Raw genomic sequence first — 21426 nt, 5'->3', positions numbered from 1 at the left:
TTAATGGCCATCATGGCCACAGACATCCAATGTCTCCACTATCATGCTCTCAAGAAAGAAAAACTGTTCTCTCTGCAGCTATGTCCTTACATGCCTACATCAGATCCCAGGAGAGTCAATTTCATCTCTCTAGGCTGGCCTCTATTAGAAGGGCCTGGGATAATTTTCTGAAAATTATTTTTTTTGGGATCTATCTGGCAGTCCTCCCCCATCCCCTGCCTGTATTCGAGACAGGCAATCTACTTTTCTCACTCACTACCATTGTCATGATAGTTGACTGTCCTAAGCTTCATATCATGGGATGGTCCTTCTAGTCCTCATCTCTATTGTCTCTGTGTATTATTACAATAATGTCTTCTGTTTTTTTAAATCCCATAGATGAGTGCGACTACTCTGTATCTATCTCTCACCCTCTGACTTATTTCACTCAGCATAATAGTTTCCATGTTCAACCATGTATAGGAAATTTTTATGACTTCATTTTTCCTGATGATTGCATAGTATTCTATTGTGTATATGTACCACAGTTTCTTTAGCCAATCATCTGTTGTTGGGCATCTGGGTTGTTTCTAGATTCTGGCTATGGTGAATAGCACTGCAATGAATATAGGTGTGAGGAAGGCATTTTTGTATTGTGTTTTGTGTTCTAGATATATCCCTAGGAGTGGTATAGCTGGATCAGACGAAAGCTCAATTTCCATGTTTTTTGAGAAATCTCCATAATTGTTTTCAATAAAGACTGGACTAGATGACATTCCCACCAACAGTGAATGAGAGTTCCTTTCTCCCCACATTCCTGCCAGCACTGATTGTTCTTGTTCTTTGTGATGTGTGCCAGTCTCTGTAGTGTGAGATGGTACCTCATTGTTGCTTTGATTTGCATCTCCCTGATGATTAGTGATGTGGAGCATTTTTTATGTGCCTTTTGGCCATTTGTAGTTCTTCTTTGAGGAAATGTTTGTTCATTTCTTCTTATTTTTTGATGGGGTTAGATGTTTTTTCTTGTTAAGTTCTGTCAGTATCTTGTATATCTTAGATATTAACCCCTTATTTGATGAGTATTGGGTGAATAGTTTCTCCCATTCTGTGGGTGACCTTTGTATCCTAGTCACTATTTCCTTTGAGGTGCAGAAGCTTCTCAGCTTAATATAGTCCCATTTATTTATCTCTGCTTCCTCTTGTTTAGACAGTGATGTTTTTTTCCTTAAAGATGCATTTAGTCGGGCCCGGAGAGATAGCACAGCGGCGTTTGCCTTGCAAGCAGCCGATCCAGGACCAAAGGTGGTTGGTTCGAATCCCGGTGTCCCATATGGTCCCCCGTGCCTGCCAGGAGCTATTTCTGAGCAGATAGCCAGGAGTAACCCCTGAGCACTGCGGGGTGTGGCCCCAAAACCAAAAAAAAAAAAAAAGATGCATTTAGTCTCAATGTCATAGAATGTTTTACCTATGTGTTCTTTTATATACTTTATGGTTCCGGGTCTGATATCAGGGTCTTTAATTCATTTGAATTTTACCTTTGTGCATGGTGTTAGATGGAGGTCTGAGTTTGCTTTTTTGCATGTGGTTGACCATTTGTCCCAACACCACTTGTTGAAGAGGCTTTCCTTGTTCCATTTTGCATTTTTTGCCCCTTTATCAAAGATTACTTGATTGTATGTCTAGGGCACATTCTCTAATTACTCAAGTCTATTGTGAGTATTAAGTATAATTCAAGTATAATATTCAAGTCCATTGATCTGAGATATTCCAATACCATGATGTTTTTATGACTATTGCTTTGTAGTACAATTTAAAGTTGAGAAAAGTGATGCCTCCCCTCCCAAATTCTTTTTCCTAAGGGTTACTTTAGCTATTTGTGGGTGTTTATTGTTCCAAGTGAATTTCAGGAGTGTTTGATCCACTTCTTTGAAGAATGCCATGGGTATCCTTAGAAAAATTGCATTAAATCTGTACAATTGCCATTTTAATGATGTTAATCCTCCCAGTCCATGAACAGGGTATGTGTCTCCATTTCCTTGTGTCCTTATTTATTTATTTATTTATTTATTTATTTATTTATTTATTTATTTAATATGGGACACTGGGGATCGAACTGAGGTCCATCCTGGATCAGCCACGTGCAAGACAAATGCTATACTGCTGAGCTATGGCTCCGGTCCTCTTTTATTTCTTGAAGCAGTGTTTTGTAGTTTTCTTTGTATAGACCCTTTACCTCTTTAGTTAAGTTGACTCCAAGGTATTTGATTTTGTGTGGCACTAATGTGAATGGGATTGTTTTTTAAGGTCCATTTATTCTCTATCATTATTTGTGTTTAAGAAGGCCATTGATTTTTGCGTGTTAATTTTGTAGCCTGCCATGTTGCTATATGAATCTATTGTTTCTAGTGAGAACTTGATTTTTTCCTTTCCTATCTGGATGCTCTTGATAACTTTTTCTTGCCTAATTGCTATTATACCCTGTTTTTTGGATTTTTCCTCAGAGTCATAATGTGAAAAGTGACAAATAAGTAGGCAAGGTATTCAGTGTTATTCGGTAGTCCCAAATGACAAAATTACATGGCTTTGGCTTCATAAGCAGAACTATCCTTCAGCACTGGTCTTCTGAGGTGCTCACACCTGGCCTACTCACCTTCCCTACTGTCTTACTCACCAACTCTTGCTCTCCTTATTAATTAATTAATTTTGCTTTGCTTTTTGGCAATTTTTGGCAGTGCTCAGGGCTTACTCCTTGCTCTGTGCTCAGCACTTTTGGTGAAGCTCAGGAGACCATATACGGTGCTGGGAATGAAATCCTGGTCAGCCATAGTACACAGCTAGCACTCTACCTACTGCATTATAACTCAGGTCCCCTATCTTTCCAGGCTTTGACTCATATCTCTGCATGAAGCCTATCTTCATGGCTCCACATTTCCGTAGCTTTCTTTCTTTCTTTTTTTTCTTTTTTCTTTTGGTTTTTGGGTCACACCTGGCTGCACTCAGGGCTTACTCCTGGCTCTATGCTCAGAAGTCGCTCCTGGCAGGCTCAGGGGACCATATGGGATGCCAGGATTCAAACCACCGACCTTCTGCATGCAAGGCAAACGCTTTACCTCCATGCTATCTTCCCCCCCCCCCCCAATTGCTTTCTTGATTCCTTACATTCTCACAGAACCTTTCATGGGCCATTTTATTTTATTTTATTTTATTTTGTTATTATTTTTTTTTTGGTGGTTTTTGGGTCACACCCGGCAGTGCTCAGGGGTTATTCCTGGCTCCAGGCTCAGAAATTGCTCCTGGCAGGCACAGGGGACCATATGGGACGCCGGGATTCGAACTGATGACCTCCTGCATGAAAGGCAAATGCCTTACCTCCATGCTATCTCTCCGGCCCCAGCCATTTGATTTTATAAACTCTTCCTTTGTGTCTGAAAGATTTTGGAAATCTATTCTCTGACCACGAGTGACTAAGAGTCAGAGTTTAATAAACACTATTAATTGTTACCTGGCTTACATTTTTTTGTTTGATTTCAGACCATACCTGGCAGTACTTAGAGACCAATCATAGCTCTGTGGTTGGGAAATGCTCCCAGTGGTGGTCAGGGGACCATTTAGTACCAGTAATAAATCCTAGGCCTCCTGCATGCAAATCATATACTCAGTCCTTTGGGCTCTTTCCCATGTTCCCTAAATTCTTTCTGTGGGATTTGGGGCTAAGGTCTGCTTTCTCTCATCCCAAGTCAAGAATTGACATTATTACTTTCTAAGAGAACCCTGAGCTGAGCCTATGTTCCTTCCAAGTCTTCCATGGATAATTTGCAAATGGAATAGTGATTTTATCGAACATATATAAAAGTTGAAATTATCTTTGTGACTTGCAACAATAATAGTTTAAAAATTATTTAGGCTTTCTGGGCCTATCACTGTATCTATGGAAGAAGAACAATTAGTAACTTATTTTTATAGAGAAGGGCACTAGAGTGCAGAGGAGAGCGGGACTGTTTGGTTTAAAAGGATGAAGTCTTAAGCAGTCAAAGCTTCCCTAGGTAGATTCTATTCATCTAGGCAGGTGTTAGTGTGATTCAGGGGCCAGCGATGATGGACATTTGTAATGGTTAAAGATGCTGAAGCACGAAGAGAAACACGACAGTGTTGGTCATGATTAGTCATGGGGAGGGGCTGCCTAGCTCTGGGTTTAGTCCAGTGTTGAAAAGGAGGTGTGACCTGTGGTCTCTGTGGTCCCTCCTCACTAGGTCTGGGCTCATTTACATTTCATGAAACTTTGGGGAGCAGTTCTGAGAGATCAGGTTTCTAAGTTATACACATTAGGAAGGGAATCCCAATCATATTAGTGGCCTCAAGTGCCCAATCAGCTTCAAGCTGACTCTGCTCAATTATTTTTTCTTTATGTAGATTTTTAATTTTAACATTTCAATTATAAAAAAATATTAAGTTTTTTTTTGGGGGGAGGGTCACACCCAGCAGTGCTCAGGGGTTACTCTTGGCTCTACGCTCAAAAATTGCTCCTGGCAGGCTCAGGGGACCATATGGAATGCTGGGATTCGAACCACCAACCTTCTGCATGCAAGGCAAATGCCTTACCTCCACCCTATCTCTCCAACCCCAATATGAGTTTATTTTTGAGGGGTTAGTATCCTATCTAAATTTTAGTTCAGTGCTTAGTTCTATTATTGGCATTTCCTTAATTATAAAATAAATAACATTTATTTTATTTAAAAACTTATTCTTGAAATTGATCTTACCATTTCTATGGTAGAATTATTTTTCTCTGGAGGAGTTGACCCTCATTTCACATGCCTGTTTTCCTAAATCTGAATATCAAATTTGAGAAGTCTGACTTCCTCAGGATGAGCTTAGTTTTAGTTGAGTTACCTTATGTAATGAATTTGAACAAGTATTTTGTTTATTAAATAGGGTGGTGGTGTCAGAGGATCTCATCTAGTGGTGCTCTGGGGACCATGTGGTATGGTGGAATAAACTCATGATTGATAGAACAAGGCAGGTGCTCTATCATTTGAACCACATCCTCAGCACTTGAAGTAATTTTTGGCTAGTTTTATTGGTTGTAATCTAGTAATAAAACCTTCACCCACTCATGAATTCACAAATCAATAGACTTTTATTTATATGACTCAATTATTGATAAGTACTTACTAAGAGCCAAAGCATCTGGGAGACTAATAAAATTATCAGCATGAAAGCCATAGCTTTACTCTGACAGGGAGGCCAGGATGTTGCTTAGCCTGTGGGTATTTATGGATGAGAAAAGGACAAAACAGTGTGCATGTGTCTGGATACCAAGACCTAGGTCCTCCTAGGGCACCTCCTCATAAAGTCAGGTGTCACAGAGGCTTGTGCCTTCTTTGTGATGAGATTTCCAGGGCCTTGCTCAGTGTCTGGCACAAGTTATGCAGCCAGTAAATATTTGTCTAGCTGCTTGTCAAATTGTTGTTTGAATCTCCAGATCTCTAAGCCTTGAGCTGAAACACAAATCACCCAAAAGAGGGAGGAAGAAAAATGACCCCAGATATAAACAAAGTGGCTTCTCTGGGTATTTTCCAGACAAACCAATGAGCAAGCACAGAATTTTCCCCTGAATTGCTGTCTCAACTGGATCAGTCGGTGTTAGCTCTCCACTAAAAAGGAGAAAGTCATGAACCCCACACTACTGCTGCATGGAATAGGCAGGAGTCTTATAGGGCAGAATTGTGATAATTCTGGCCTTAGTTTCCAGGAAATGAAGAAGAGAAGTTATCCTTGGGTCCCCCAAATTCAGCCCACCAGAGCATAATTGCGCCTAAAGACTATGCACTGACTGTGGGATGAATTGACATCTCTTTGGGGAGACATACCTTAAGTCTTCAGTGACTTCACTGTTACCAGCACCAGAAAACCAGAAGCTTCTAATTCCCTTTCCAATGTCCTCTGTAAAGTCAGGCCCAGGCCTGGCAGTGCCAGAATACTGGATGAATAGACAAATGGTGACAGAGCATCCAATGTAGAGAAGCTGACGCTTGAGTCCTATCATACTAAGCTAGGAGGTAGCCCTAGCATGGGGCCACGCCAGGCATCACCCGTGCCAGGTAAACCTGCAACCTTAGCATTTTTACCATTTCAGATTATTTTCAAGGTGTGTTTAGGAGCCTGGAACAAACTTATTGCCTTGGAGGCAAACCCAGCCCATAACTCTTTGGGATTATCTCTTCTTTCTTTGAGCCCAACAACCTCAGATGTATATAAAAGGATTTATTTGACAAAGGCCTTTAGTGCTCTTCCTTCTTCTTTTGACTCTGTACCTGCTTGACGACTGCTCTTCTTCTCCAAGCCTCTCATCATGAACAGACAATCCTACAAGAAATCCTTCAGTGGTGGCAGCAAGGGCTTCTCCGGCCATTCGGCTGTGGTCTCTGGGGGCAGCAGCAGGATGAGCTGCGTGGCCCGCTCCAGGGCAGCTGGTGGAGGGGCCTGTGGGGCCCGTGGTGGTGCAGGTGGCTTTGGCAGTCAAAGCCTCTACAACCTGGGTGGCACTAAGAGCATCTCCATCAGTGTGGCTGGTGGCTCTCGGACTGGTGGCTTTGGGGGAGGCCGGAGCAGCTGTGTCAGTGGTTTTGGTGGGGGCTATGGAGGGGGCTTTGGAGGGGGCTTTGGTGGTGGCAGAGGAATGGGAGGGGGCTTTGGAGGATATGGTGGCTTTGGTGGTTCTGGTGGCTTTGGTGGTCCTGGTGGCTTTGGCGGTCCCGGTGGCTTTGGTGGTCCCGGTGGCTTTGGTCCTGGTGGCTTCCCTGGGGGGATCCAGGAAGTGACTGTCAACCAGAGCCTGCTGCAGCCTCTGAATGTGGAGATTGACCCACAGATTGGGCAAGTGAAGACCCAGGAGCGTGAACAAATCAAGACCCTCAACAACAAGTTTGCCTCCTTCATAGACAAGGTGGTATAATACTCTTAAGGGTCCCCATTCCTGAGATGAGGGTTGGTGTTCAGTGTTTAACAGACTTAGGAGAAATCCAAGCCAAACAAGCTGGAGATGAATGTCTAGGTGGGACTCTAAGATCTGGGTAGGTCTTCTGGGATGATACATTTTCTACTGAGTGGACAGACAATGGCCTTCTATGGCCTGAGACACAAAAATAGTCCTGCTGGTCTGACTGCTCCACTCTCCTGCTTGCTGCCTTGAGTAGGCTAGCAGAGCCAGCAACCTAGAACAGCTGCTGTGATGGGAAGTGTCTGACCCAGAGAGAGGGGTTTGTCAACCATAAGCTACCCTCAGAGCCTTTCTAGGAGGCCCTTTTTTCTTCATGTCACGAATCAAAGGAGTGGATGTCTTGGGAAAAGTATCTGAGAGGTCTGCATGGTTCCTTAGTTATCCCAAGGACTGCAGAGAAGCTGGCAACTTAGTCTGTACCCTAGAACAAACTAGACGGGGAGGGCATGTTTGGTGCCCTCAGCCCAGAATGGCTGGTATGGCACTCTCTCCTGGCATAGCAATGATGCCACTTCAATGAGGACTGATTCCAGTGATTCCTATCCTGTGAAGTCCTGAAGAGTCAGGGAGAAGACTTAGAGAGAAACTGGCCATGGTAGTTTAAATATCTTTTGCAAAGTGAGCAGTAGTTCTGGAATTGGAGGTAGAGTTGGGAAGTTTCTGGGAATATGGCTTTCTGGCCTCTGTGGCAGTCAGTGCTGCCAAACCCAGTCCCTCATTGTCATCAGCAGCACTGACTGATGTGGCTTCCTGCAATGTCCAGGTGCGCTTCCTGGAGCAGCAGAACAAGGTCCTGGAGACCAAATGGGAGCTGCTGCAGCAGCAGGGCTCTGGCTCCATCACTGGCACAAACAACCTGGAACCCCTCTTCGAGCAGTACATCAACTCCCAAAGGAGCTATCTGGACAGCATTCTGAATGAAAGAGGCCGCTTGGAATCTGAGCTGAGGAACATGCAGGACCTGGTGGAGGACTTCAAAAAGAAGTGAGTGGTAGGCAGGTGGGGAAATGTCAGGGCCAAGCTGTTTCTGAGTGCCAATCTTCATGAACTTTCCTGCCTGTAGAGAGGCATCAACTCTGTAGTCCTACTCCTCCCCATTTTATGCAGAACAGCTTGGTCTGAGGTTTCACCACTGCCCCCCTGCCCACTTTCAGGACTCCCAGCATGGTCTCTTAAAGAACCTTTGACATGAATGCTTACTTTCTCAGACTGGGGGAAACCACAGTTTATGCAGTGACTAATTGTCCCCACAGGCTTAAGGGAAGCCTGGGATTAGGCACTTTCAGTACTGGTATAAGGATAGGCTCCTCGGTCCAGTTGGGGTGCTGGTTCCTCCTAACCAAGCTGTAACACTGTGGGGGACAGGAGTGGTTGGAGATCTGGGGAACAGTGGCATTGAGGACTACCTGAAAACCCTAACTCTGCTATTGATGCTCACTCTTGTAGATATGAGGATGAAATCAATAGACGCACCACTGCTGAGAATGAATTTGTGACCTTAAAGAAGGTAAGAGGTGTGGCTGAGTGTACCAGGGCTTGTAGGCATAGTCTCTGGCTGTATTGAGGGATCTCTTGGTTCAGTTCCTAGATCTGCCACCTTGAGGCAGGTGGATAGAAAATTGAAGCCAGGTGCATCAGAGTCTGGCACAATCCCTCCAGGAGTCAGTCAGTTGTCTGTTTTCAGTCCTGAGGAGAACTGAATGAGAACCCTGCTCCCTGGGCAGGGTGGCCTTGCCGGCACAAGGTGATCCACTCCCAGCTCTGCTCCTGCCCTTTTTGCTTTTGCCACAGTTGCCACAGTTGTGCTTTGCTGTATGAACTTGATGAATGAGACCTTCATGCTTGTCTCTTTCAGGATGTTGATGCTGCCTATATGAACAAAGTGGAGTTGCAGGGTAGGGTGGATGCACTCACAGACGAAATCAACTTTCTGAGGACACTCTATGACTTGGTGAGGATGTGCCCCTGCAGGGAGAGAGAGAGAGGAGATGTGTTTCTAGATCTGTATGTAATTGAGGGCCAACAAGGCTGAACCTAGACCCATTAATGGGTTTCATGGCAGGCTGGGGACAAGGTATGGTGGATGTGTCTTTAGAAGAACGTGGTTCAGTGAGAATGTAGCTCCTCAGTGTCCCTGGGACCCTGCATGCCTGGTACAGAGGCCCCAAGAGTGAATAGGCCCCTTGGGGTTTGCAGGAGCTGTCTCAGATGCAGAGCCATGTCAGTGACACATCTGTGGTCCTGTCCATGGATAACAACCGCTGCCTGGACCTGGACAGCATCATCGCTGAGGTGCGAGCCCAGTATGAAGAGATCGCCCAGAGGAGCAAGGCTGAGGCTGAGGCCCTGTATCAAACCAAGGTGGGTGTTAGGGATTTCTTACTGATCCATGCAGGGTTTTGAGGTGGTGGTGGCAGTTCCAGGGGGTCCTGCTAGCTATACTCTTTGCAGCCACTGCTTTAACAGTTGTCTAGTTGTGCTGCATCCCAACTCCCAAGTCCTAGTGGAGACACTTTTAGGCCATGCAGGATTGACTTGTTCAGGGCAAGTAGGTGGGAAAATCTCATACCACAATAGACTTGTGTTCCCTTCTCTGCCATCTCAAGCAAATGTAGCTAAAATTCAACTTACTATGCTCCTTTAGACTGGGTGGGTAATGTTAGGGACAGAGAAGCGAATCAGGCCAAGCTGTCCAATACCTCACTATCCCATCTGTCCCCCAGCTAGGAGAGCTGCAGTCTACTGCGGGCAGACATGGGGATGACTTGAAGAGCACCAAGAGTGAGATCATGGAACTCAACAGGATGATCCAGAGGCTGCGGGCTGAGATCGAGAACGTCAAGAAGCAGGTGAGCAGGGGGAAGATGCTGGACCGAGGCCTCATGACCTGGGGGCTCAGGGCTACCATCTGGCCTGGGCTTCACGGGGTTATTGCAGGCAGCATTGGCCTACAGGAAGCTCGAGGGCTCAACCAGTCTAAACAATGGAAATCCATCACTTATGTGGATGAAGAGTAGAGCTGCTATAAGGAGGCATGCTGTCCAACTTTAGGATAATCTGTTCTTAGTCTAGAGAGCCTGTTACTCATTCCTTCTCCTCCACCTCATTCCCCCAGAACACCAACCTGCAGGCTGCCATCTCAGAAGCAGAGCAGCGTGGGGAGCTGGCCCTCAAGGATGCCAATGCGAAACTTCAGGAACTGCAAGCAGCACTACAGCAGGCCAAAGATGACTTGGCCCGGCTGCTGCGTGATTACCAGGAACTGATGAATGTGAAGCTGGCCCTGGATGTGGAAATCGCCACCTACAGGAAGTTGCTGGAAGGCGAAGAGTGCAGGTGCGCCTTCAGATCTCTCATGCATACCTCGGCTTTCCCAGGGCTGCAGAAGCAGGAACTTCGGTGGGGACTGAGGCCTGATGTCCAAAGAGGACTCCTTTTGTACAGGGCTTTGTGAAGTCCCCTGTGCAATAGACTCCCTCCTTCCCTTAGGTGCATAATCACCACCAGCACCCTAGGCACCAGGGTAGGCCAGAGAAAGTGAGGGGGACTGAGTCCACATCTGGTTGCTCATCACCTTTATCTGGGGCACTTGTTGCAAATCAGTTTTGTGATGGATTGCTTTCCCTTTCTCACACAGGATGTCTGGAGAGTGCCAGAGCTCCGTCAGCATCTGTAAGTAGCCAAGCCAACTGGGCCCTCAAAGATCTTAAACTACTGTAGCAAATAATCAAAAAATATACCACATCACTGAGTGATGTGGCCCAGAAGACTCCCAGGTGTGGAAGGATCTCTATAAAAATCCAGGAGAGATCTTTAAAAAAAATGTAACTTTTACCAGAGTTGGGGTGATCTAGGGAGCACGGACTGTACATTGGCAGCTGGAATCATTCCTGGTTCAAGGCACTATTATTAGGCCGATGGGAATGACCCTAGAGGGAGTTTGCGAGTGGAAGGAGAAATTCGGGCTACCTAATGTCCCAGGGGCTGATCATGTATATAGGAAACCCTGGCTTTACTCTTCACTCTGGAATGATGATCCAGAGAAGATCCACTCTGGAATGCTTAGATTGTGCTGGGCAGGAAGGTGGCTGCCGGTCACCTGTCACTGTCACCAATTGACAGCCAGAAGGTAGCAGAGCGCTGATGGCTGTCTGGTCTTTTCCCCTGCAGCAGTGGTCAGCAGCGGCAGCACCACCTCCGGTGGTTACGGCGGTGGCTTCGGCGTCGGAGGCGGGATAGGAGGCGGCTTCGGATTGGGGGGAGGCAGTGGCTTCGGAGGTGGCAGCGGCTTCGGAGGTGGCAGCTGCGGCGGTGGCTTCAGCAGCGGTCTGGAGGGCGCTCTGCAGTCACTGGAGGAGGCTTCAGCTCTGGCAGTCACAGGGGCAGCAGCATTAAGTTCTCCCAATCCTCTAAGCGAGGTGGCAGATAATTGCCCCTGAAACACCAGTCACACCCCAGAACCCTCACCTGTGTCCTCCTCCTCCTTCTGCTCCCTAATGCCTGGCCCGGGCATGTGCAGGCTCCACTCACATCTGGCCCCCTTCAGCCTGCTCTGAGGACTGGCGCAGGAGAGGCTTCGGCCATTTCCTCCCTCCAGATTCCTAGATGGGTTGTGTATATTTTGAGTTTCCATTTATTCTTCTGTTGCCCCTCAATAAAGTGCATTGTCTTTCAATCAGCCTCTGGCTCTCTCTACTCGCCCCCCTTCTCTCTACTGTTTCTCTCCGGGGGCAGTCACCTCTCCTGGTGCCTGGGCCAGTGTGAGAGGCCCAAGTGGACAGCTTCATGTTGTTGGATCTGCTCTGAGCATGTGGCCTCACAGTTCTTTTTTTTTTTTTGGGGGGGGGGGGTTGGGTCACATCCGGCAGTACTCAGGGGTTACTCTTGGCTCTCCACTCAGAAATAGCTCCTGGCAGCCTCAGGGGACCATATAGATGCCGGGATTCAAACCATCATCCTTCTACATGCAAGGCAAATGCCTTACCTCCATGCTATCTCTCCGGCCCGGCCTCACAGTTCTTAGGGAGAAGGCCGGGCCATCAGACACCTAAATCTTTTGTGCTTTCTCATCTGTGGGGACCTTTAAGGACCTTGTATTATGTTGAGGAGCTTAGGGTAGGACTTCTCCTAGCACTGGTCTCTAGTCCAGCTGACACTTCAAAGTTTTCCTCATCAAGGTACCCTGGAGGGAGTGGAAGCTGCTGGAATGGGGCTGCTGAAATTTCCCAGAGTCTCTATCTCAAAGTTGATTCCAAGACTGTAGGGAACCCCACTACATTGGGAATTGACTTAAAAAGGAAAAAAAGAGTGTACAAGCTTCTCTCATTGAAACATGAATCAGAGGTCTGAGGAGGTAACAAAGTTTATTGCTAGCTCTTTCACGAATAACTCTTCCCATCCACTAGCAAATTGCCAGAGTGTTGTGGGCCATGTGAGCTGTGGCTCCTGCCCTGGACAGGAAGCAAGCCCCTTCTGGGTAAGTGTGAGCTGGCCCTGGGAACTCTGTCCACTGCTCCCAGTTGCAAGAGACCAAGAGCTCCCAGTGAAGATATGAAGGTGGGGCTCAGTTCTCGAGAGGCCTGCCCAGGGCCACACAGCATCTAAGAGGCTGTGTGGGTTGTAAAGTCAAGTGCCGAGTCCAGAGCATCTTTCATTTCTGCCCTCAGGCTGTGCTTGCTGTTTGCAGGCATGGCTGACTGCCTTGATACCCAGAAACTATGTTAAGTAACAAAATCAAAATGGTTAACCACTCCAAGCTCAGGGAACAGTATCCGAAGGAATAAACTGAAGGAGCTGATTTCAGAGAGGAGGATGCAGGAAATTTTGCAAGAAAAACTAGCACCGGGACTGCAGAGATTCCTATGGAAAGCCCACATTCACACTTTGTGTAATTGTAGTATAAGTTACCCTCACATTTCCCAGCAAGGTTCTTTGGAGGAGCAGGATTTAGTAGTGGTTGCCTCAACTAGGGGCAGAAAGGTGTCTTTCCTAATTGGTACCCTCAGGGGGACACAGCAGGGAAACTCCATGTCTGCTTCTCATCAAAGTTGGCTCTGTGGAGATAAACCAGGCAGGATGGGACAGGAGCTTCCCCCTACAGAAGGCATTACTGGACTCCTTCCTTCCTTCCTTCCTTCCTTCCTTCCTTCCTTCCTTCCTTCCTTCCTTCCTTCCTTCCTTCCTTCCTTCCTTCCTTCCTTCCTTCCTTCCTTCCTTCCTTCCTTCCTTCCTTCCTTCCTTCCTTCCTTCCTTCCTTCCTTCCTTCCTTCCTTCCTTCCTTCCTTCCTTCCTTCCTTCCTTCCTTCCTTCCTTCCTTCCTTCCTTCCTTCCTTCCTTCCTTCCTTCCTTCCTTCCTTCCTTCCTTCCTTCCTTCCCACAGCCAGTATCATTGGTTTACTCACTGACACCTGTCTAAATGTCAGTCATGTTTTAAATAAGAAAAGATTAGCTGTGCCCCACTCTTGTTTTTAGTAAGGGAGTCCAACCACAGTGTAAATATAAATAGAGAAGAAAGCTTCAGGAAAGTGTGTTGAAAAGGGGGATTGTGCTTAAGAAGTGACAGGACAGACACTGGGTGTGGGACTAGGAAAAAAGGTTAGTTGAGCTATTGATTGAGATGCCCATTCCTGACTGTGAGAGATTGGGTAAATGGTGGCACTATTTTCCTAAAGAAGAGAAGGGTGAGGAGAAATTTGGGGATCTATGATTCATTTTTTGGGGAGTGAGGATTTGGGTCACACCTAGTAGTGTTCTGAAGCTCTTTGCTGGGGGGGGTGTCACTCCTAGTAGTGCTGTGGATGGAACTAGGGTTGGCTGTATTACAAGGCAAGTGCCTTAATTCTTTCCTGGTCCAGGAGATTTTATGGATGGGTTGGAGCAGTTCACTGGGAAAGCAAGTGGTGATCCTAGGATATTGCACTGGGAATTGTGAGAGTGAGTTCAGAAGGTAGTTTGGAGTCCTACAACTGGCCTAAGGTTGGGGTTAGTTCTGGAAGCTGTGGGGACTGATGAGAGATGGCATGGAGAAGGCCAAGATCAAGCCTCAGGGAAGCCCAGCATCTGGAGTCAGGAAGAGGAGGGCTGTCATCTATGCAGAAGAGCCTCATCCACACATTCCAGACATTTCCACTGATAAGTCCAGAGGTGTCCATGACCCTACCCCCAGGACATTCCAGAACAGAGCCAGCCTTCCTGGGACACTGTCCTAAGGCCCCTATATTCACATTCAGATAGCTCTCACCTTTGACGCTCCTCCCTAGACTAACCTTTGTTCACTGGCCCATGACCATTCCATGGGAGTCTACAGTAGAACCCCATTACCCGAGCCCTGCAGTGGAGGGATGAGGGAACAGTGCTGTCACAGAACAGTTGTGACAGTGCTCATGCAGTTGATGGGTGGCACAGAAGGAAGATCCTTAGCAGAGACAATATCTTGCATGTGTCATTGTCCCAGAGGATGACTGGGTAGGTGATCTTGATGTCAGAACCTGGGACTAAAGGCTTCATTCTACTTGGATAAATATTCTCAGCCCAGCCCTTTCTAATTCAAGCTGAAAAAAATCTTCTGGGGAACTTAGCCAAATTCTGAAGACGATTTGGACTTCAGAAATCACATGCTTTCTCTCTATGAAACATGCAGATCTGCCTAGTGCTATGCAGACATTGATTACAGTTGGTTCCCTTGTACTTTACTAGTTCCCTTTTTATTGATTGATCATTGGTTGACAACACTACCAGATTTCAAGGCCAGAGTTTCACATTGTGTGTATGGACTCACTTCATCCACACCCCATTCCAGTACCACCTAAAAGGCCCCCATCCCTTTCCATACCTCCTGCAGTTCTTCCCTTTTCCTCTAGAAACCACTGTTTTTTTTTTTTTACCAAGTCAGGGACTTAATTATTATTATTAGTCTGTTTGTATTGGTGATATTTAGTTACTTATAAGGATTCAGCTTCACATCTGAGTGAAGCCCCTCCTGATCTTTTACTTCATTCCTTGTCCCAAACACTTCATGCTCTATCCATTTTTGTCATAAATAGCACAGTTTCATATTTTTAGTGGCAGAGTGGGAGCTCCACCATTCCTTTATCCACTGACCAAACTTTTCATTGCGGGAGCGGGGAGCCAGTTGGTGGTGCTCTGTTGTCTGTTCCTACCTCATCCGCTACATTTAGCTTTTGTTTGCCTACAGAGGGAACTGAGAGACTGTTAAATAATGATGCCTTGCTAGCCTGGTGCTTGAACTCAACTATGGGATGTGATTAATAATCAGGTGTTTATCATGGCCTCTCAGCTTTGTTCTATATCTTCTTGAGGGCCCAGTGGCACATCCTCCAATGATGGCCCACTTCCTTCTTCCACTCCAATCCAGTTCTCTCAGCTTACTCCCCTCTGGCACCTATATACCCCAGTCTAGAGAGAACCTTTAGAGCCACTATAGCCTGGCTCCAGGAGCTTGTTTACTTGATGGATTAGCATCTCTTGATGTTCATAAGACCAAAATTATTTCCTTCTAGTTCTCTCTGGGATGAAGAATATAGGTAGGTCAGAGCAAAGAAATTCAGTGATGTTGACATAGCTACTGAAGGCTGAGTGAAGGAAACCCAGGGATGGATTCCCACAAGACTGCTTGTGGAGAAGACAGATGCTGAGGTTGGAGGTTTGCTCAGGTGTCCATAGATTTTGCTCTGTAGGACTTGGCTCTGTGTGCCGGAACTGGGTGGGGTTTTTGCCAGCCAGCAGCAGCACTCTCATGCTCGGGGATTTCGCCTATCCCTCTTGTCTGCTTTCTCAGCAGGCCAATCCAGGGAGAATCCCTTGGGACCAGGAACACACACTTGGCAGCAGTGGTATGTCAGATAAAAATTAACATAGTTTCAGGAAGCACTTTCACATGTTAGCTGTAGTTTAGCTAGATCCCTCATGAGCCCTCTGAAATGCAAGCTTGATGTTCTTAAGATAAAACTTCTCATCACTTCCAGCCTAGTCCAGAATGAGGGTTGAATGCTGATAGATCATTGGTGGTCTTAGGGCTGGTAGGGATGGTGGGAACAATGTAATATCCCAGCAAGTGAATCCATGATGACATGACCCCCATGGGGAGGGTGTCATCAACTCCTGGAGAAGACAGGCAGAAAAAAAGGCTCTTGATGGCAATAAAGCAGTAGTTTTCTTCCAGGGAATGTCTAGAGGCTTTTTTTTTTAAAAGTCTGTTACTACTGAAGGACAATGATTGGTTGCTCTGAGCACCCTACTGTGCAGTGGACATGGCCAGAGCAAAGAATTCACCAACCTAAAACATCCATGTGGCTGCTGCTGAGAAGGCCCAGAAAAAGCAGGCCCTGGCTAATGGATCATTGGTGATGCAGATGAGTGGAGCCCCTTCTGAAATGAGGCTATGCGTCTTCAGAAGTCTGTGTATTTGAACATGGGAATGACTCCTTGGAAATATCTCCTGGCAGATATGTGAAACAAGGTGTTAGGCAAGTAATGTGGCTTAATGTGAGCTTTTGGGGACAGAGAACCAGTAAAGGATAAAGGGGTAAAGGTGCTTGCCTTGTCTGCAGATAACCCTAGTTATATCCCCAATACCATCTATATCTATATCTAACTGGATCACTGCCAGTATTCACTCCTGAGTACATAGTTCGGCATAGTCCCTGAGCATCACTGGGTGTGACAAACAAAACTAAAACAAAATCAGATGCAAAACCAAAACTAAAACAAAATTAAGCCTTATGCCAATGGGCAGTAAGGAGCCTGTAGTGCTAATTCAATGTGGCTATTTTGTATCTCTGAAGGTCTGTACCCTGCCCAGGATGCTCCTATTTTTGACTACTGATTGACTAAACTGTCATGATCTTTCTTTGAAGATCCTGTTTGTTGTGGCACTTAATGCTGCAAGTCATACTCAGGGATATTTTGCACATGTCATCTCATTTAATTGTCATGAATACCAGGGAAGGAAGGTAAAAATTATCTTCATTTTTTCAGAGGAGAAAATGGGACTTGGAGAGGAAGATGTCTACTTGACCTCAGTAGAGGAAGAGGCAGATTGGAGCTACAGAAAAAGGTTTCCTTTATAACTACTATGCTGTACTGCCCGATGGGTCTGCCAATTTCTAGTCTTCTGTTTTCTGACTCTGGCACATGGCACCAGCCACTCTCTAGAGCTCCAAGGAACCAGGAACAAATCCAAAGTTCCTCTGGGAGCAGAAGAGGTTGCTGGGGTGGGGATGTGTGGAGTGGTGGGGAGACAAGTTCCTCTGTCCCTCTGGAGAGTTCCGATGTCTAAAGATAATACAGAGGGAAAATTCCTCCTTGATTCACAGAGGAATTTATGAGGTTTAAAAGTATTTTCATTACCACAAGGTGACAATATTTCAAGGCACATCTGCCCATAGCATGCTATGTTGAAGGAGACATTATTCAGGCGTTGTGTCATCTGACTTGTTGAAAGATCCACGACTCATGTGCTTATGTCTGGCTTTGGAGATGGACAGTTGGATTAAGTCCCATCTTGGTCAGCTAATGGACTTTGATCAGATAAATTAACCTCCCTAAGCTCATACCCTTCATCAGTGATATGACTGAACATTCCAAGCACACAAAGTTTCTATGACTATAAGAAAGAGGCTGGCTATAATACAGCCTAGTTCAGTACCTGGCTCAATTTATGTTTTCAAATGTATTTTCACAGTCAAATGAAATACATAAAAATTTGAAAGAGTTTTTTGGGCTAAATCTTGGTCCCTAAAATTTTGGGAAGGTGAAAGAGTTTGATAACTCTTGAGTTGATCATGATAGATAAGCCCTAGCCATGGGGAACTGACTTGGTTGGCCATGAAAGATCGACTACCAGGTACACAGGAGACAGATGCAGTGGTTTCCACAGACTTCTTCACTCACAATCACACCCAGGTTTTTTTTCCAGTTCCATCATCTCACTTGAAACAGTTGTTTTCTTTCCAGGCATGAGGCAAATTGACCTCACATGTTTGCCTTGGCTGACTACTCCATATGGATATTCTTGTCCATTTCAGTAGTAGATTAATGTTTCTCCAAGCATTTTAGTGGCATGTTATGAGAAAAGGATTTTATTGTTAACATTGGGAAGTTTTGACTAAGAAAAGAAAAATTTTTTTTACAGGATTTGTAAGGGATTTTAACACATAAATAAGCTTTATTAAAACCCAAGCGAAATTCATTGAATTTTCATTTTCCCAATTTATTTGACCATAGAATATTTTTTATCCTAGATTTCTTAGGTAAAAGAATTCTGCCCAAGACAAATAATAAGAGAGTATCTAGGTATCTAGGATAGAAAAGAATTTAGGGGTGAGTTGAAGAGGGAAGTCTGGAGAGAAGAACTAAATTAAATGGTGATTGCAACATCTAAGTATTGACAACAAGATTTTAACAGGCAATGACAACATGTCATCCTTCTGCTCCCATTTATTGTATAGGCCAAGCTTTATCATTCTCATTGCAACTGAACACCACAGAACAATTTGGTTTGAGGGAATATTCTACTTGGTAACAATTCCCCATATACTCTAGACAGACACAGAAGCCAGAGTTCTCAATCACATGGCAACCTTTCCACAGAAAGTTCTGGCAGACGAGGGATTAGATCTCAGACTGCTGACAGTAGTAAGCCCTTTCAGATGCCTTTATTTTGAAAGATTCTGCAATAAATAAGGGAACTATTGCCTAGGATGCTAACTCTGGATATTGTCAGCAACTTCCACTAACTGTTGAGTAAACAATCCCAACCTGCTAAATCAGGTGATACTTTGGCAGGCTTGGGAGATGTGGATTAGGGGAATCCAACCCAGCCCATGCTTGGTGATCTGCCCATTTCCTACTGCCATTATTCTTCAGTGTCAGGGGTGACACTGACAGTAGGCTATCACTCACATTGGATTTTGGGAATGAGACACGAGGCTGTCCTTGTTTGCTTTGGGTTCTCACCTGGGGCTCAGTTCAGCTTTCTCCCTGAGAAAAAACATTTGATCTCTGGCTTTTGATGAAATTGCAAAGAATGTGTGAATAAGACCTCACCAACAGGAACTGGCATCCAATTAAAAGGTGGAGTAAATATCTCTAGGAAGAACCCAATGCAAATAGTCCTGTGTGACTTGTCTGTGGAGGGATCATGCTTATTGAAAAATAGACACTATCTATTTAAAATGTATAATCATCTTGCAAGTAAGGTAGAAGTGTCATTTTCCAAATATGATAAGAGCTGCAGAGAAGTCAACTTCCTTGTCCAAGATGACTACAGAAGCACTAGGGAAGGGGGATGAACAGGCATTCTTAGATCCAAGCTGAAAAGGTTTTCTGTGAGGCCATAGTTATCATATTACCATGTAGTATTTGATGATTTACCAAGGTCTCTCTTTGTGTTTCAGGCGGTTCATAACAAACCACTGAGGTAGAAAGAGATTGGACAGACCAGAATGTCAATTTATTACACTGAACTGAAATTCACTCAGTAAAATCCCTCCAGGCAGAGGTCTCTCTTCATCACCAAGGCTTGGTTCTCTTGCTCTCATTCACACTAGCTTCTTTTCCCTGCATCTTGTAGTGAGTTCCTCAGGGATGCAAAATAGTCTTAAGATTAGCTAAGATCAGGCATAAGAGATGCCCTTCCTCCATGCCTTATGGAAAGCTCAGCAGAGCACTTGCAGTAGCTTCCTATATATAGTGGCAGTGTAGGGTTTATTAGACTTTGACTACATCTCTCTGTTTATTGAGTCTGTTCCATGCTTAACAGATTCAATACATGCAGAATACCTGTTCTTACCATCCCCATGTCCAGGAACGTGTCTAAACTCAAAGTGAATGGGGAAGCTGAGCAGACACAGTAGCTCTGGGAAAATCAGAATCCTAAGATTTGCCCCATTGGAAGTTCTTAAGGAGTTTTTAAAGTGACACCAGTGACGAGCCTTTCACTAATAAGTTGCTGACATTGAAGGGTTATATCACCACCTGTTTTTATTCACCCTGTCTTGTTACTGCTATGCCTTGTGAGGTTTCTGAGGGAGATAAGAAACAGAGAACTTGTTCTTCCCTTATGAAGGAGGTTCGGGGTGGGGGGAGGTGTGGAGGTGGCTTGGCACAGGATGCAGCACAGTTGAGCTCTCAGAGGTTGTGGAAATGATGTGTATGTCTACTCCACTATCCAGGCTCTTCTAGCTAGCCTCCAATCCTGGGCCTAAGGGAATAGACTAGTCTAGGCCAATGTTTCTCAGCCATGGCCTGTAGGGCCTTCTGTGGATCCCTGAGATACTACAAAGGCCACAGGTAAAAATCACATAAATGGGAGGACACATCACAGAAAGCCAACCAGTAGGACAAGGTGGGGAAGAAGAGGAAAGAACAAAGTTGGGAGGGGACTACAGGGTAAAATGACTGAGAAACACTGGTTCAGATCAAGGATTCTCAAGCTTCCATAGTCATAAAATCCCCTAAAGGGCCTGTGAGTACTATAAATAGAAACCCAAGTCTTTTCCTTGAAGAGATTTATTTCATAAGACTGGAGTTGGATTTGGGAATAGATATTTTTTTTTTGAAACATGGAACCTAAGTTCTGTGCACTCTCCCCACCTGAGTAGCTGGCTCTTTAAGGTGAAGACAGTTGTTTCCTGGGGGAGCTCAGGACCACCAATAAGAAGATAGGGAGGGCAATGGAACCCAGACCAGGTGCTACAGGTTGTGGTACAAAGGCCAACAGCTATGACAAAAAACACTGTGCTCTAGATGAAGGAGACCTTGGAACTGAATTCAAGGGAAAATGAAGGGTCCTGTCTATTCTCAGAAATCATTGAACAACCTTGATCTGAATCTCCTTCCCTGCACATTTCCTTTCTCTTCTTACACCTCACATCGTCTTCCTCCCCCTCACCTTCTTCCCTAGTTCCTCTCTATTGCAGGACCCTACCCTTGAAAAGGTTAAGATCTGAGATCATGCCAGAGGGACCCTGTGGGCTTCCCTTTTTCCTGCTTGCTCTCTACTCTAAAATAAATGGGTCTCTGAAGAAGTGGGTGAGGGGTTCATGTTGCAGATCTGTGGTATGCTGGCCTTTCAGAAAAGTTCTAATTTAGCTGGAAGAGGTTTTTGGATCCTCACCTCTGTTGTTGCTCAGTGGCTCCTAATTCCCTGGCTTCAAAAAATAATTCAGCCTTCAGGATTGGGTGGTGTTTGAATTCCTAAGACCCTTGTTTGAGGAAGTTACTTGGAGGGAGGAGAGTGCCACTCTTTTGTCAACTGAGGCAAGTTTGGATGATTAAGCTAAGAAAGCAAAGTCATTTTGGTCTAGAGGATTATTTCTGAGGTGTGTTGGAAACCTAGAAGCAACTTATTGCCTGGGAGGCAAACCAAACCCAAGATGACTCTCAATTAATTGCCTGCCTCTTTCTGCCAAGCTAAGGTCCATGGT

The 21426-nt window shown here is 45.3% G+C and overlaps 1 protein-coding gene across 1 annotated transcript; it reads left to right on the top strand.

The window, feature by feature from the left end:
- Positions 1–6331: 6331 nt before the first annotated feature.
- Positions 6332–11408, top strand: KRT3 (keratin 3). Its single transcript, XM_049783404.1, is given in 10 exon segments — positions 6332–6925; positions 7743–7963; positions 8426–8486; positions 8835–8930; positions 9176–9340; positions 9703–9828; positions 10095–10315; positions 10617–10651; positions 11150–11305; positions 11308–11408. Coding segments are annotated over 10 exon segments (1776 nt in total).
- Positions 11409–21426: the final 10018 nt, after the last annotated feature.

The sequence above is a fragment of the Suncus etruscus genome, chromosome 11 (genome assembly GCF_024139225.1).
Source record: "Suncus etruscus isolate mSunEtr1 chromosome 11, mSunEtr1.pri.cur, whole genome shotgun sequence".
Lineage (NCBI taxonomy): Eukaryota > Metazoa > Chordata > Mammalia > Eulipotyphla > Soricidae > Suncus > Suncus etruscus.
Note: the sequence above shows the minus strand (reverse complement) of the source record. Positions and strands in the feature narration are given on the sequence as shown.